We start from the raw sequence: 13,636 nt of genomic DNA, 5'->3' as shown, positions 1-13,636 counted from the left end.
TTGATTAAAGTATAAAACACAAACTATTCTTTAAAAAATAGTAGGCAGTATGCACTGTGTACTGGGCATGTAAGCAGTAAGCAAGTATGCCATTTGGAACACAGTCTCTGTGATTCCGAAGTACAGTAAATATCCACGCATTCATCCGCGCTGAGGAGCCATGCCGGTGCACAACCCACGTAAAAAAAAATTTTTTTTTTAAATAATTCCGCAAAAACTGCATTTGCAGGTTTCAAACAGAGATGGCGACAAAGAGGCAAAACTTACGAACTACAGCTTTAAATTAAAATTTGTCAGATTTTTCCCCTCATCTTGGATCCTAATCATATCCATGAATAATTGGTCTGACCTTCAGGTTGCATGTGTATAAAGGTACTTTTACATATTTGCAAAGTACACTTTTAAAAGTACTTTTAGAACCTTTAAGATCTTAGACTTATGTTTGCAGCATCATTGATTCACATGCATCTGCCACATGCTCGCACCTGGAAAATTTGCAAATCAAATTACATTTAGGCACTTACATTTAGTAAGTAGTAAAAAAAAAAAAAAAACACTGTACATGTAATCATGATCAGTTATAACTTGTAAACGAAATGTGAGATTTGTCTTTCATATCAGCTTATTTCTCAAGCAAACGAGTTAAGCAAAACAAATTCCATTTTCAACGTGAAAGAGTACTTTATTCATAGGAAGCCATCCCTCTCACACTTAAGCGGCCAACAGGCTTATCATCCTTGTATTAAAGAAGCTCATATGAAAAAGACATCAAGCAAAATGCCAAATAACAACTGCATTACATAAACGGCGATGCACAATTCAAAGACTGCATACAAAAGTTAATTGCTGTTCATAAGTTAAGTCTGAAAAGGAATTAATACTGAAAGTTTGCAACACAGATCACTAAACCGTCTTCCCAATATGAGAAATCACAGTACTCTGCTGGAAGTACTCATTTGATTTACTGTACTTAGCAAATAGGTACCAGTTCATAGTTCATGGCATGGCAATTAATCTCATTTGAATACAAAAAGAAAAAAAAAGTAATGCTTGACAAAGGAATTTAAATATACAATGCTTTGCTACAAACCGACTGAAAATCTCGACAAACCTGGAAATATGGTCAAAGAAAAAAAAGAGGAACCAAAAGGTGACAGATGACAGGAAGAAAACCATTTGTACATTTTGGCTCAACGATCCCTTTAACAGCGGAAATACAGAATTAGTTTGTCAAAGACGACTTGTTCGTTTTCATAAAGTGTTTTTGGACCTAAATGCTCATGTCGAAAATATGACACTAGAATCCTAAAGCTAAAGTTAAGTTTGAGAATATGGTAAACGTAGTTGACCCCTGAGTTTCTAATGCAGAACTAGTGTATAAAATACCTCATTACAGTGTGCCTTTTAGTGCAAGCCAGCAAATATGCTCGATTAAACAGGAGGTATATTAGGATAGCACCCAAGCAACAATGCTTCTCTATGCAGTCTTTCCTGTTGGCCGAATCACAGAGTTGGGCTGGTTTGAATAGCCAAACCAGTAGATCAAATACATCTTATTTATAATTCATTTTTTTCATAGAAAACATAAATATCCCTGAATGAAACTGATTCACAGTATATTGAGGACTCCAGTGCTACTACCATTGTTTTTTTTGTTGGGACAATCAAGTGTGTCTTCAAGGTCTCCAGTTAGTGTCTCTTGCATGGCTCAACCGCCCAAATCCTTCATTCGCTGTCTTGATAATTCACAGTCCGTTTGCCTCTGTTTCTGGTCCGGATGCGCGTGGCCCGTCGAGGTTTCCCATACGACACGTCGCTATCCTCATCGGAAACATCCCTCTGATGTTTCCTGGAGCGTGCGGTTCCTCGGCCACGGTCTCTTAGCTTTCTCTTCGGACTGCTCCGTGAACCTGAGCTGGCATCTGATTCAGACTCACCAGACTCTTTGCTCTCAGAGTCGCTTCCATCATCATCCTCGTTGCTTCCTTCGTCGCTTTCGCTTTGCTTCCGTCGTTGCCGGGTCGCCTTGGGAAGCTTCTCCTGAGACCATCGCTCCCGATCATTCTCTGATTTGCACCTAGTTTTGGAGTCACTCTCAGAGTCCGTCGAGCCCCTCAAGCGCTTGTAGCGGTTCGCATGCTTTCTTTGAGGTGTCATGCCCTCGTTTTCATCACTGGTCCTACTACTTTTGTTGTCTGCGTCTTCAGACTCTGAGGAGCCACCACGTTTTCTTTTGGAGTTACCGCCTGGTGGTTTTCTTGCCCTGCAGTTGGCCCGCTCCTTGCTCTTTCCATTCTTCGAATGCATCTCCATCTCTGGACTGAATTCTTCATCTGAGTCCTCCATAATGTAGCTCTTCTTGGGAAGAGTTCTAAGAGAGATTCCTTTGGATGCAACTTTAAGGCAAGGCTTCCTCCTCGGATGTGCCTTCTTGTCCTCCTCCGATGCGTCGCTCTTTTGCCATTCATCAGAGGAAGTATCCTCCTTTTTCCTCTGTCTTCGGCCTACCTCCTCTTCACTTTGCGAACTGGAGGCATCCGACATTGCCTCAAGCTTCTTTCTGCGAGCGTTGGACGCACACTTTCGGTTTCTGAGCGACCTTCTTTCTTCACCATCACTTTGAGTTTCTTCGTCTTCTGATTTAATTCTCTTCATGCGAGCAACAGATTTTTCTGAAACATCACTGAGCTCCTCTGAGTCCTGGGTGGTTGATGTTAATGCATCTGTGGTTGAGTTTTTTTTGCGGGTAACTTGCCGTTTTGTGGCAGAAGCTTGTTCTTGGCTTTCTGATGGTGCTTTACTCCTCTTCAGCTCTTTTGCATCCACCTTCCTTCCGTTTTGATAAGGGTGCTTTAGAGTTTTGGGCACCTCAACATCCTCATCAGAACTCCTTTCAGAATCCTGCTTGCTTGGCCGATTTTTCTGACGTCGGTCTCTGGAGCAATTCTCTTCTTCAGCATCAGTGTCATTCAATTTTTTTATTTTAGTGACAGCGGCTTTTGCAGTCTTCCTGGTGGACTTCCGCCTTACAACGAGATCCTCGTCTGACTCCCCGTTCACACTTTCATTCTGACTCTCCCCATCATCTGTGTTGTCCTCACTTTCCACTCGTTGCCGTTTGGTGCTGTGTCCATTAATGAAAGGAGACATTTCTAAAAATAGAAATACAGAAATGCACCTTTCTTTAGTGTCAGTGACCCATTAATGCTTAATGTTAAAGGCCCATACTTCATTTGAGGTTAAACTTTTGTCCTAGCAATCAGTCCATTTTTATTTGAGCCTGAACAAGCTGAGCATGTTTTTAAAGGGTTAGTTCACCCAAAAATGAAAAATTAGCCTGTGTTTTACACACCCTCGAGGCATCCTAGGTGTATATGACTTTCTTTCAGACGAATCCAATCAGTTATATTAAAAATTGTCCTGCCTCTTCCAAGCGTGCAGTGGGCGGGTGTTTTTGTTCAACAGTCCAAAAGACGTAAAATAAAGCGCGCACATCCCTAATAAAACACACGGCTCCAGGGGGTGAATGAAGGCCTCCTGTAGCGAATCCATGTGTTTTTGTAAGAAAAATATCCACATCTCAAACGTAATAAACACTTCTCTCTCACTTCATCTAACTGTGGTACGAGGAAGTCGTTCCGGCGGATGACGTAGGATGTCGGCGTTGCGTGATTAGTGACGAACGCGGAGAGAGAACAAAATGCCGGTCACGAATTAGAAGTACAAACCGAGGAATTGTAAAGAAAAATGTCGATATAAGCCAATAGGAGACTGGTTTTCCTTTCCTAAAGTAAGGAAACTTTGCTTCCTTTGCTCCTGTAAACAAACTCTAGCATATCTCAGATGTGCGCGCAACGCATACGTCCTACGTCATCCGCCAGAAGAGTTTCCACATACAACAGTCAGCTGAAGTGAGAGAAAAGTGTTTATTATGTTTGAAACATGGATATTTTTCTTACAAAAACGCATGGATTCGCTACAGGAGGCCTTTATTCAAGCCCCGGAGCCCTGTGAGGCACGTTTTATTATAAATGTGCGCTTAATTTGATTACTTTTGGACTGTTCAACAGAAACACCCGCCCACTGCAATGATAACGCTTGGAATAGCCAGGACAATTTTTTATATAACTCCGATATGATTAGTCTGAAAGAAGAAAGTCATATACATCTAGGATGCCTCGAGGGTGAGTAAAACACAGGCTAATATTCATTTTTGGGTGAACGAACCCTTTAATGGGTTATTATCATTAAGATGACAGACTTTCTTTGTAATAGAATGCTTGATAAATTGTGCAAAACCAAGAATGTGCAGATGAATAAAATCTGGATTTCATGCCGATTATAGAGCTCAAGGGATCTACCAAACGCACCCTCTTTTTCTGCTGATCTTCTAGATGGTCTGCGCCCAGCAGTTCTACTCTCCGCTTTGCTTTGAGAAGATGAATCACTGTCTGCGCTGCCATCACTTTTCTCTTCTTCACTGGCTGAAACGTCACTTTCATTTGACTCTGTGAGAAAAACATTAACAATAAAAGGAGGGAATGTGCATTTAAGTTACATTAGATATTTTTCCCCCTTTTACACAATTTCAATGTAAAGGTCACTGCACACGGCGTCCGAAATTTCCGCACGTTAAAAAATAAATACCACTTTCATTTGACTCTGTGAGAAAAACATTAACAATAAAATGAGGGAATGTGCATTTAAGTTACATTAGATATTTTTCCCCCTTTTACACAATTTCAATGTAAAGGTCATTGCACACGGAGTCCGAAATTTCCGCATGTTAAAAAATAAATACAACCTCACGTTGTGTCAATCATGTTTACACACTGCCTCCGAAACTTTCGTCTGTCATAAAAAATTTGGATCAGGTTCGATTTTCTGCGTTTTCGCATCCGTAGCAAGCATTTTGATAGGAAAGGATGACGAATATGAAAAAGAAAAAACGCATACGAAAATTTCGGAGTCAGTGTGCAAGGACCTTAAGCTGTGTAGATGTTTATACCGTCTTCCTCCTCTTCTGAATCAGAACTGCTCTGAATTACAGCAGAGCGTTTGCTAGCACGGGTCGCAGGTCGGGTGCTGCCTCCACGGCCCTCCTCATCTGAGCCTTCATCGTCTTCCAGGATATCCATGAGTTTCATCTTATTAACTGCTGCCATGGCGGTCTTGCGGGCCCTTGGCCGGCGACTGACAGATGATGATGACTCGTTCTCTGAGGCGTCAGAGCCTTGCGAAGGCTCTTGGTCAGAATCGCTGCAGGGTCGTGGTCTCTGACGCGCGTGTGACCTGCTGTGCCCATTCATCTTGGCATGGCCCTCTAAGATACATAAGGCAAATTTTAAAGGTGATTCGTTATTGTCAAAATAAGTATGTGTCATTTTCCACTAGCTGAAAGTGCTTTACATTTCTACTCAACTGCACACAATGACACACACAAGGATTTAACAGTTTGTCTAAAGGATCCCACCATGTCTGCGTTTTGCTCTATTATTCTGTGCAGCTCTTCTTGTGGCTCTAGTCTCTCGTCTGCAGACACGAGATGAGGATGAAGGTTCCTCATCCTCTTCCGACTGACTCAGAGATTGTTTGCTGTCATGGTCAGACCCTATATTAAAAGCACAAACTGTTTTTAGCAGCTGACGGTAATTCTAGAGTTTCTGAAAGTCCCATGTAATAAAAAGGAATAGTTTACACTACAACTACAGATTTACCTAGAATCAGTTTTACCAGTATTTTCTACATAATTATTGTCTATAATATCTGGTCAATGGATAAACGGCTCCACCTGGTGGGTTTCTAAAGAATGGTGCCCATTAAAGCACTGTGCAATCAACAGGAACAACCACTGGTGGAGGTAGTGGATCCAGTTCATAAAACCAGGCTGAATGATTCATTCACAACTTGTACTGATCTGGATTTTGAGTGGTTGTAGAGTTTACAACTCATTGGGAGAGGAAAACTCTCAGTGAATAATGCAGTCTCATGTCTGCTCATTTTAATGCTTTTTGTGTATTTTTTATTTTTTTTTTATAAATTCCAAATAAAGCAGCTGAAATAGTTTTAGACCATCTTCATGTGAATGGACAGTTCACTTAAAAATAAGTTGATTTAAATGTTCGTTTTCAATTTAACTGACCTGTACACAGGTGTTGCTGCAACAGAGTGCCTTATATTTTAAGACCAGAAACAAAAAAAATGTTTACGAGTTGTCTGTCTTACCGCATGAAGATGAGCAACTCCGTCTGAAGGTATCCTTGGCTTCATTGACTCTGCGGCGCTCTGGTCCAGACACTTTGGCTAAGGTAGATTTGGCTGTAGACTGTTCTGTGTTTTCCTGAGTTTTTATAGTAGCCCTCTTTTGACTAGGGTCAAGAGGGGGGGAAAAAAGAGACAGGTTTGTTTTCTGAATGCAAACTATTCACAAGAAGAAAAAAAAGGTTAGATAAACGATAAGAGACAGCAGCATAAACATGGCAGGGGGATCCGCTTACCGTGAGGATCCTTGGCTGGAAGGAGCCGACTCCTGATGCTGTAATTTCTTCCTGAATCTTTGACTGCGTCGCAGCTTTAAGCTACTTTTGATGGCAGTCTTATAGTCTGAAAGGATTTTTTGTATACTCTCCTCGAAAAACGCTGACAGTCGCAAAGTCATACTGTAAATCTGTCAAATCAAATAGTGCAAGAACATCAACGTGTCTTCAAGAATTAAGCAAAAATGCAAGCAGAAAGAAGAAAAGGCAGAAAAAGACAAGATTATCCAAGACATTAATGCATTACCTTTGACCGTTTGTTTGGCGTGTAGGCTTTAGCATTGGCAAAAATAAGCCTGGTGTCCTTGCAGAGGTCTATGGGATTTTCATAGCGCTCTTCTTCAAGAGTTTGCCGCACTGTTCCAAGGTCCATAGGGGTGTCGATAATATTACAGTAATCCTGGAGACACAAAGAGGAGACATTTAACGTCCTGCATCTACTGACAATGCTTGATCCCACCTTTAAATCAGATCCACATCTCCAGATTAAGACAGATAACCACTTCCCTAACATTATTCCATTGATTGTTTTTTTGGACTCACAGGATATTCTCTCTGATCTACAGGATCCCGGAACGGCTCTGAATCCTCACACTCAAACATGTAGTCCAGCAAACGTTTGCAGTGGTCCTTCCACGCATCCCTGTCCTGCACAACCTCCAGTGATGGCTGACAAAATCAACACACAAAACAGCATCTTAAACATATTAATTTTTCCATCTGAACAAACTTCTCGTTTTCAGTTTAGTGATGGAATTTTTCAAATCAAAGCGCAGGTATATAGTACAATAATCAACAGTGTAACATGATCTCTGGTGACATTTCTACCAATGTGCAGTATATACTATCATTCCACCCAAAAATTGAAATTACAGTACAGTGTACAATATATATATATATATATATATATATATATAAATAATATCTAACACTACCTGGCGAAGTCTTTGTCCTGCAGAGGTTCCAGGTGCATCAATGTCATCCATGTCCTAAAAGCCACATCAGAATCAATCTCATGTTTTGCAGAAAATACAGGCTAAGAAAATACAGGTGAAACAAATACACTCACCTCATCGTCAGAGTACTCCATGTTTTCAACGGCATTGTAGATCTCCATAATATCTGTACAGTGAGGTTTACTGTGGCCGGGGAGAAAAAAAAAAAAAGTTGATTAAATTACAGAACAAAAACATAAATATCACAAATGGACCTTCACTAAAGACCAACCTTATGAACTTCAGAAGAACATTTGTTATGATTTTTGCAGACTGTGCAATCTTGCTGCGGGGCTCATTAAAAGTCTTGGCATTTTGTTCAATGTGTTTTACATCCCAGATCAATGCAGACAGTCTCCTGAAAAACCCAAGACATGTTAAAACGCACCAAAAGTAGACACATACACTAATGAAGTGAAACACTAAAACATTCAAGCTCTCATTCCACTTTCTTTCTGTGGGACATAAGCTATATTGTAGAATGATCAAACTGCTCTTTTCGTACAAAAAAATTATCATAACAGTAGCGAGTCCAATGGGGTTAACATGCTTGCATGTTTAAGCTTCTGCAAAAACCAACAAAGTTTCTTTTTGCACATCAAGTTGCAGGTAACAATATTTGACGTGCTCCATTTATGTGCATTGATCAAAGTTTATATGAAAAAAGCCTAAATTAAATCTGTTCATATAAAGTGTCTCTTCAGCAGACCTGGATTAAACCACTCAATTAATTTAGATTACGTTTTGCAATGTCTTTATGAACTTTCTGAGTCAAAGTCTTGATGGTATGGATTTCTGATGGAGGGACAGAAATCTCTCAGGTTTATTTAAAAAAATAAATTACCATTTGTTTCTTGAAGATGAATGAAAGTCTTATGGGTTATATGGAAAAGTGCAGCATGAACATTCTTCAAAATGTCTACTTATGTGCATCATGGAACAAAGATTTTCATATGGGTTTAGAAATGTTACGGGGATGAGTGAAGGGTGACAATTTTTATTTTTAGGTGGACTGCAACTATTAAGATACAAACCTGTAGAAGTTGTGCTTAAGCCGCAGTTTGATGGTGTTAAGGTCGGTGGGATATGCAATGATAGCACAATATGTTGGATACTGAGTGAGGTCGACCGGACCAGAGAAAGGTGCTGCAATAGCTGTCGAAAAGGACAGAAATCGACATTTCATACATCAGAGGGTCACAGTTAAAGGGTTAGTTTACAGAAAAGTGATATTTTCTGTCATTATCTTGTTCCAAACCCAGAAGTCCATCATTGATCTTTGGAACACAATTGACCTATCGGTAAGCCCCGCCCCCCTTAGTTACTGTTGCGCACTCAGACAAACAAACGGAGTTGCTACTGTCTTACCATGACAGCTGTCAGTGTGAAAACCTTGTCCCAAGATATTTTTTGATACATTTTGGACACGGAAAGACGTGGGACTTAAATATGACATGGAGGTATATATAAAATATTTCAAAATAAATATGTAAAAATACAGATCACAATGCAAACAGGAGAAGTCTCATGTTACGGTCTTTACGATCGCAATGACAACATCTCGGACCAACACTGTTCATGTACCTCAGGGTAAGATTAAATTAATTTATATTTAACCAGTTTAATATGAAGAGGCACTGAAATGTAGACCTTCGTTTATGTGTTTTTGACTTGACTTTACACTGTGCATGACGTGAGAACAGTCCGCTACTTAGGTTTGTACATTATCATGGACGCACTAACTTTAACGCTAGCTAGTTTTAGCCAGAGATACCTTGCTGAAGCACAAGATGACATTAATGTTCAGCTTGAGCAGATGAAAATTGTAACTTAATGAGAGTATGGCAACCAGAAAACGATCGTTTTCATCTTCATTGGGATTGGGGTTGAATGCTTAGGGACATTTTTGCTCAGTTTTGTTTGGGTTTAGGAAATGTAATAAAATAAATTCTTTTGCCCATCCTCTCAGGATACCTGGAATCAGTTTTTCAAGTACCCCAGGCACATCGGTTTTCCATTTTTGTAGCATAAACTCCATCAAACCGATGAAAGCTTCGGATCTTCCAATGTTTTTTCATGGAGCTGAAAACTAAAGATGTGTGAGTGCAACTGATACTCAACTGCCATTGGCTCATCTGCGTTTGACGGGAGGGGCTTACCGATAGGTCATTTGAAGATATTTTTCATTTTCAATTTTGTCCATACAATGAAAGTCTACGTAATCCAAAAAAAAATAATAATAAAAACAAACTGCTAAATTCAAATGGATTACTTTTACAAGTCTCCTTATAAACTTTTTGAAGCTTTTAAAACTCACAAAAAACAAACAAACATCTGAGTCAAGGGATTGCAGTGCCATTAGGGTAAGTAAAAGACGATGATTTTCATTTTTGGCTTAAAGGCACAATATGTAAGATTTGTTTTTATTAAAATATCCAAAAACCACTAGAACAGTGTTATATATTTTGCTGACTTGTGTACTTACATTATCCCAAATGTTTCGAAGAATGTTTAAATCCAGAGAAATAAGCAATTTTAATTAGTGACACGGAGCGTGTCCATAGTGTCATTGTGTCGCCTGCCAATGACGTCATAACCCCTCGATTTCACCAAAGACGCTTTAATATGTTGTGTGTTTTATTAGACCGGTGACGACCGCACAGAGTAGCATTATAACAGAACGTTCAAATGTATCTAGTATGATAAAACAGAGCTGCTTTACCCCACATACGCACGACCGGAAGGAGCGGAAGCGGTTGACTGTGGCATAATAAAAGCTCCGCTGCTTTCGAGCCGCGTGTCACGCTCGTTCAGCGGCCTCGTTTCGCTTCGACGGCTTTCAGCCTCACCCTGCTTCATTCTACTACGTTAATAAATCATTAGCTCTTCCATGAACATGATTTTTGCCCGAGTCCCGTCGGATTGCATCGGCTGTGGGGATGAAGACGACAACTCCCATGATTCCACACTCAGTCACGGCGTCATCAAACTACGCCTTCGTCTCTGTTTATTTTGAATACGCGCCCTTTAGCGGCGAAAATGACATTGTGCCTTTAACTATCCCTAGTCCAAGTAGTTCATCAAAATCTGAATTGCTTAAATGGCCAAAAAAAAAAAAAGAGATAATATAGGATAACGCACCCACAGTCACAAGCTGTTCTATGCCTGCAATGATGCGTGCACTCTCTTGGTCTCGACCCTTGTCCACCCATTCATCCTCCTGAGGTTTATACAGGATATCCATCATCTCCTCATCTGTCACTGGCACTCCTGCACTCTCCGACTCCGGCTGCTCAGCTGCAGAAACCCAAATAACCCCCCAAAAAAACCCACTTGCTTAATTAAAACACAATGACCAAGTACCTTTATGTTAGAAATGGAGTAAACATACAAACTCAGAATATTTAGTGCAAAGACTGCTGATATGCAAATTTCATCTCAACTGAAAAAAAAAAAAAAAACACTGCAAGAAACATACATCGTGTATCTGGTTTAAGATAATGCTCGAGTGGTCAGAAGTACCGTGTTCAGGAATAGCCTCCACATCCCATGGACTCAGCTTTTCTGTCTCCCCATTGTCCCACCTGCAAAAACATGAAGTTAAAAAACACTGCCAAATGACTAGGGTTGCAAAGGGGTGGAAAATTTCCGGAAACTTTCCAAAAATCCCTGGAAGATTCCAAAAAATCCTGGAAAGTTTCCAAAATTTCTGGAATGTTTCCTAAATTTAATGGAAATTTTCCACCTTTTTGCAACTCTACAAATGACTAGAGCACACCATCCAATAATTCAGTTTGGGCTTACTTGACTTTGAAGCACTGAAAAAGGCTGTCGGGATATTCGGACTGATATGGTTCCTGACAAACTATGGTCCCAAACCACCAGGCGTCATCGATCACAGAGCGAAACCGATTACCTACAGAAAACAAAGCACGAAAACCAGGACAGACATGACTCAATATGAATCAAATTGAATTCTGATGCAGGCTACCAAAATAAACTCAATCGACTCTGTTCTCAGGTCATGACTCCAAACTTACTCGATGTCCACACTCTGTGCCGTGCCTCATCGTAGCTTTGACGCAGCACCAGAAAATCAATTACATCCGGCATATCATGATATCTAAGAAAAAATGGCACCAAAACATGTACTTTTGCTTAATCTACACCAAGATGCATCTTTGCCAATATAATTGAAATTTCAACTCATATCTTCCCAGCTTACTTTATTGAAAAGGATCGGTCTGTAATTTTGCCTGTTCCAGGGTCAATCTGGGTCAGTTTCAGACAGCACAGGGTTGGAGGGCACACTTCATACTTGATCCCTGTTATTTTTACAAACTCTTGGTCCTGGTAAAAACAAATGATTTATGAGATTTTCAAAGCCAGACATGCTGAAAACATAAAAAGTTAGGCGAGTTGCATGTATTGTTTAAAAGCATGTTCAAGGTTAAATACAACAAACACAAGTGTATGGGAACTTAATCGTGTGAGACACTTCTGGAAGGTAATCGTACAGATCATTTTGAAGATAAACTTTGGCTCAGGCATTTCAGATCATGACTGGTATTAGTTTAGTTACCAATGTATACATGCATAATGTTAAGATCAGATCAGTTTTTCAAAGCACTTATGAAGGGATGCATCTGATAAAATCAACTGTGTCAGAAAAAAATATTTTGATCTTACTCTTAACTCCATCTTCTTCCATGGCTGTCTGTCTGGGTTAATGGGGTACAGGTTAGTCCTGCAGACTGCATCCACATATGCCTCATGACCCTGACGAAAATAGATGACCTGTGGACAGATATAAAAAAAAATAAAAAAAACATTAAAAAGGCTTTTCATCTGATTAAGACATGAATCAGCTGTACATTAAAACAGATGAGATGAAAGAAAACTTATTCTGTACCTCGTCTCCCATTTGAGGGACGAAGGGGGACTTTCGGGGAATGACGTCAGTAATCCATGCTGAGGGACGGAACTCATTCGAGATTTCTCTATTAATGGGCAGTCTTGGTTTTGGTTGCTAAGGACAACACATTAAAAAAAAAAAAAAGGGCATTTAAACTCCCATTTCCAAACCATTTTTTCCCCAACACAGGCCTAAATTAAGTGCTTATTATTTATTCACTTTTTAACACCATGCCAGCATCAAGGCTATTTTCATGCCGATCTCTGAATAAATTATACAAGGTATACAATTCTAAATTAAGCGCTAGCCAATAATAAAAATGTCTCTCCAGAGTTACAACTAGGAATTTGAGGAAACCAAAACTCGGGCGGGGAGGGGTGGGCTACTTAAGTACCAAGGGGATAAACTTTAAAAGGACCATATAAGAATTTGTAATAGTGACAGTAATGGCTGTGCTGCGCACCTTTGGTGTTTTGCTTTTGGCTTTCTTGTGCTTTTGGGGTGAAGACACCTGTTCCTCTTCATCTATGGTTTGCTCCTCATCTGCTACATCTTCGTCTTCCTCATCCTCTTCCTCAGAGCTGCTGATCCTGCGGCTTGCACGCCACCGAGACGATGGAGACACAGTTGGTCGCAAACTTATTCCTGCATCTGCCATCCAGTCGGAATAATCACTGGAGGAGTGACTTTAATTATGAACAAAGAGACGTAAATATTTCCTCATGAACATGTTAAAGATTACTAGTGGTCGACTGATATATCGGCCGATATCTGCCATTTTTCAAATATCGGCATCGGCCGATAAGTTTTTCTGTTTGGCCGATGTGTTCGAGGCGGGACTTTTATTTTGACAGCGCAGAGAACGGCTGCAGCAGCGCCTGAGCACACAGTGCTCACATTCTCCCTCTTGTAGCGGTTGTCATTCAGTTCTGTCTAATACGGATAGAAGTCTATCTAATAATCAGATAGAACTGTTAAACAAAGGAATTAAAATGTATACAAAAAAGTATTATAACGATTGCTTTAATCGTTTGTGTGCATTAGGCATAAAGGCAAATATTATAATACTTTCTCGTTTGCCGTCAGCATTCCACAAATACGCATTTGTGCGTCAATGACTAATGAACATTTAATTTCACAAACCTTGCAGACTTAGTCGAATCTAGTTGAGATCTTGTGAAGTGTGCACG

General features: G+C 40.1%; 1 protein-coding gene across 1 annotated transcript in view; it reads right to left on the bottom strand.

Annotated features, from left to right (window-relative positions):
- Positions 1-661: 661 nt before the first annotated feature.
- brwd1 (bromodomain and WD repeat domain containing 1) overlaps positions 662-13,636 on the bottom strand; it is a 35,775-nt gene continuing 22,800 nt past the window's right edge. Inside the window, exons 24-42 of the mRNA XM_016443401.1 lie at positions 12,444-12,560; positions 12,221-12,328; positions 11,757-11,881; positions 11,572-11,654; positions 11,336-11,447; positions 11,054-11,115; positions 10,673-10,828; positions 8,566-8,686; positions 7,764-7,889; positions 7,606-7,675; positions 7,472-7,525; positions 7,080-7,205; positions 6,784-6,936; positions 6,498-6,667; positions 6,226-6,368; positions 5,474-5,611; positions 5,009-5,323; positions 4,371-4,508; positions 662-3,152 (exon numbers count right to left, since the gene is read on the bottom strand). Coding sequence (XP_016298887.1) covers positions 1,726-3,152; positions 4,371-4,508; positions 5,009-5,323; positions 5,474-5,611; positions 6,226-6,368; positions 6,498-6,667; positions 6,784-6,936; positions 7,080-7,205; positions 7,472-7,525; positions 7,606-7,675; positions 7,764-7,889; positions 8,566-8,686; positions 10,673-10,828; positions 11,054-11,115; positions 11,336-11,447; positions 11,572-11,654; positions 11,757-11,881; positions 12,221-12,328; positions 12,444-12,560 — 3,744 coding nt within the window. The 3' untranslated portion in view covers positions 662-1,725. The remainder of the gene's footprint in view (positions 3,153-4,370; positions 4,509-5,008; positions 5,324-5,473; positions 5,612-6,225; positions 6,369-6,497; positions 6,668-6,783; positions 6,937-7,079; positions 7,206-7,471; positions 7,526-7,605; positions 7,676-7,763; positions 7,890-8,565; positions 8,687-10,672; positions 10,829-11,053; positions 11,116-11,335; positions 11,448-11,571; positions 11,655-11,756; positions 11,882-12,220; positions 12,329-12,443; positions 12,561-13,636) is intronic.

The sequence above is a fragment of the Sinocyclocheilus anshuiensis genome, unplaced genomic scaffold (genome assembly GCF_001515605.1).
Source record: "Sinocyclocheilus anshuiensis isolate Anshui unplaced genomic scaffold, SAMN03320099.WGS_v1.1 scaffold1421, whole genome shotgun sequence".
NCBI classification, from domain to species: domain Eukaryota; kingdom Metazoa; phylum Chordata; class Actinopteri; order Cypriniformes; family Cyprinidae; genus Sinocyclocheilus; species Sinocyclocheilus anshuiensis.
This window is presented reverse-complemented; position numbering and strand designations above follow the sequence as displayed.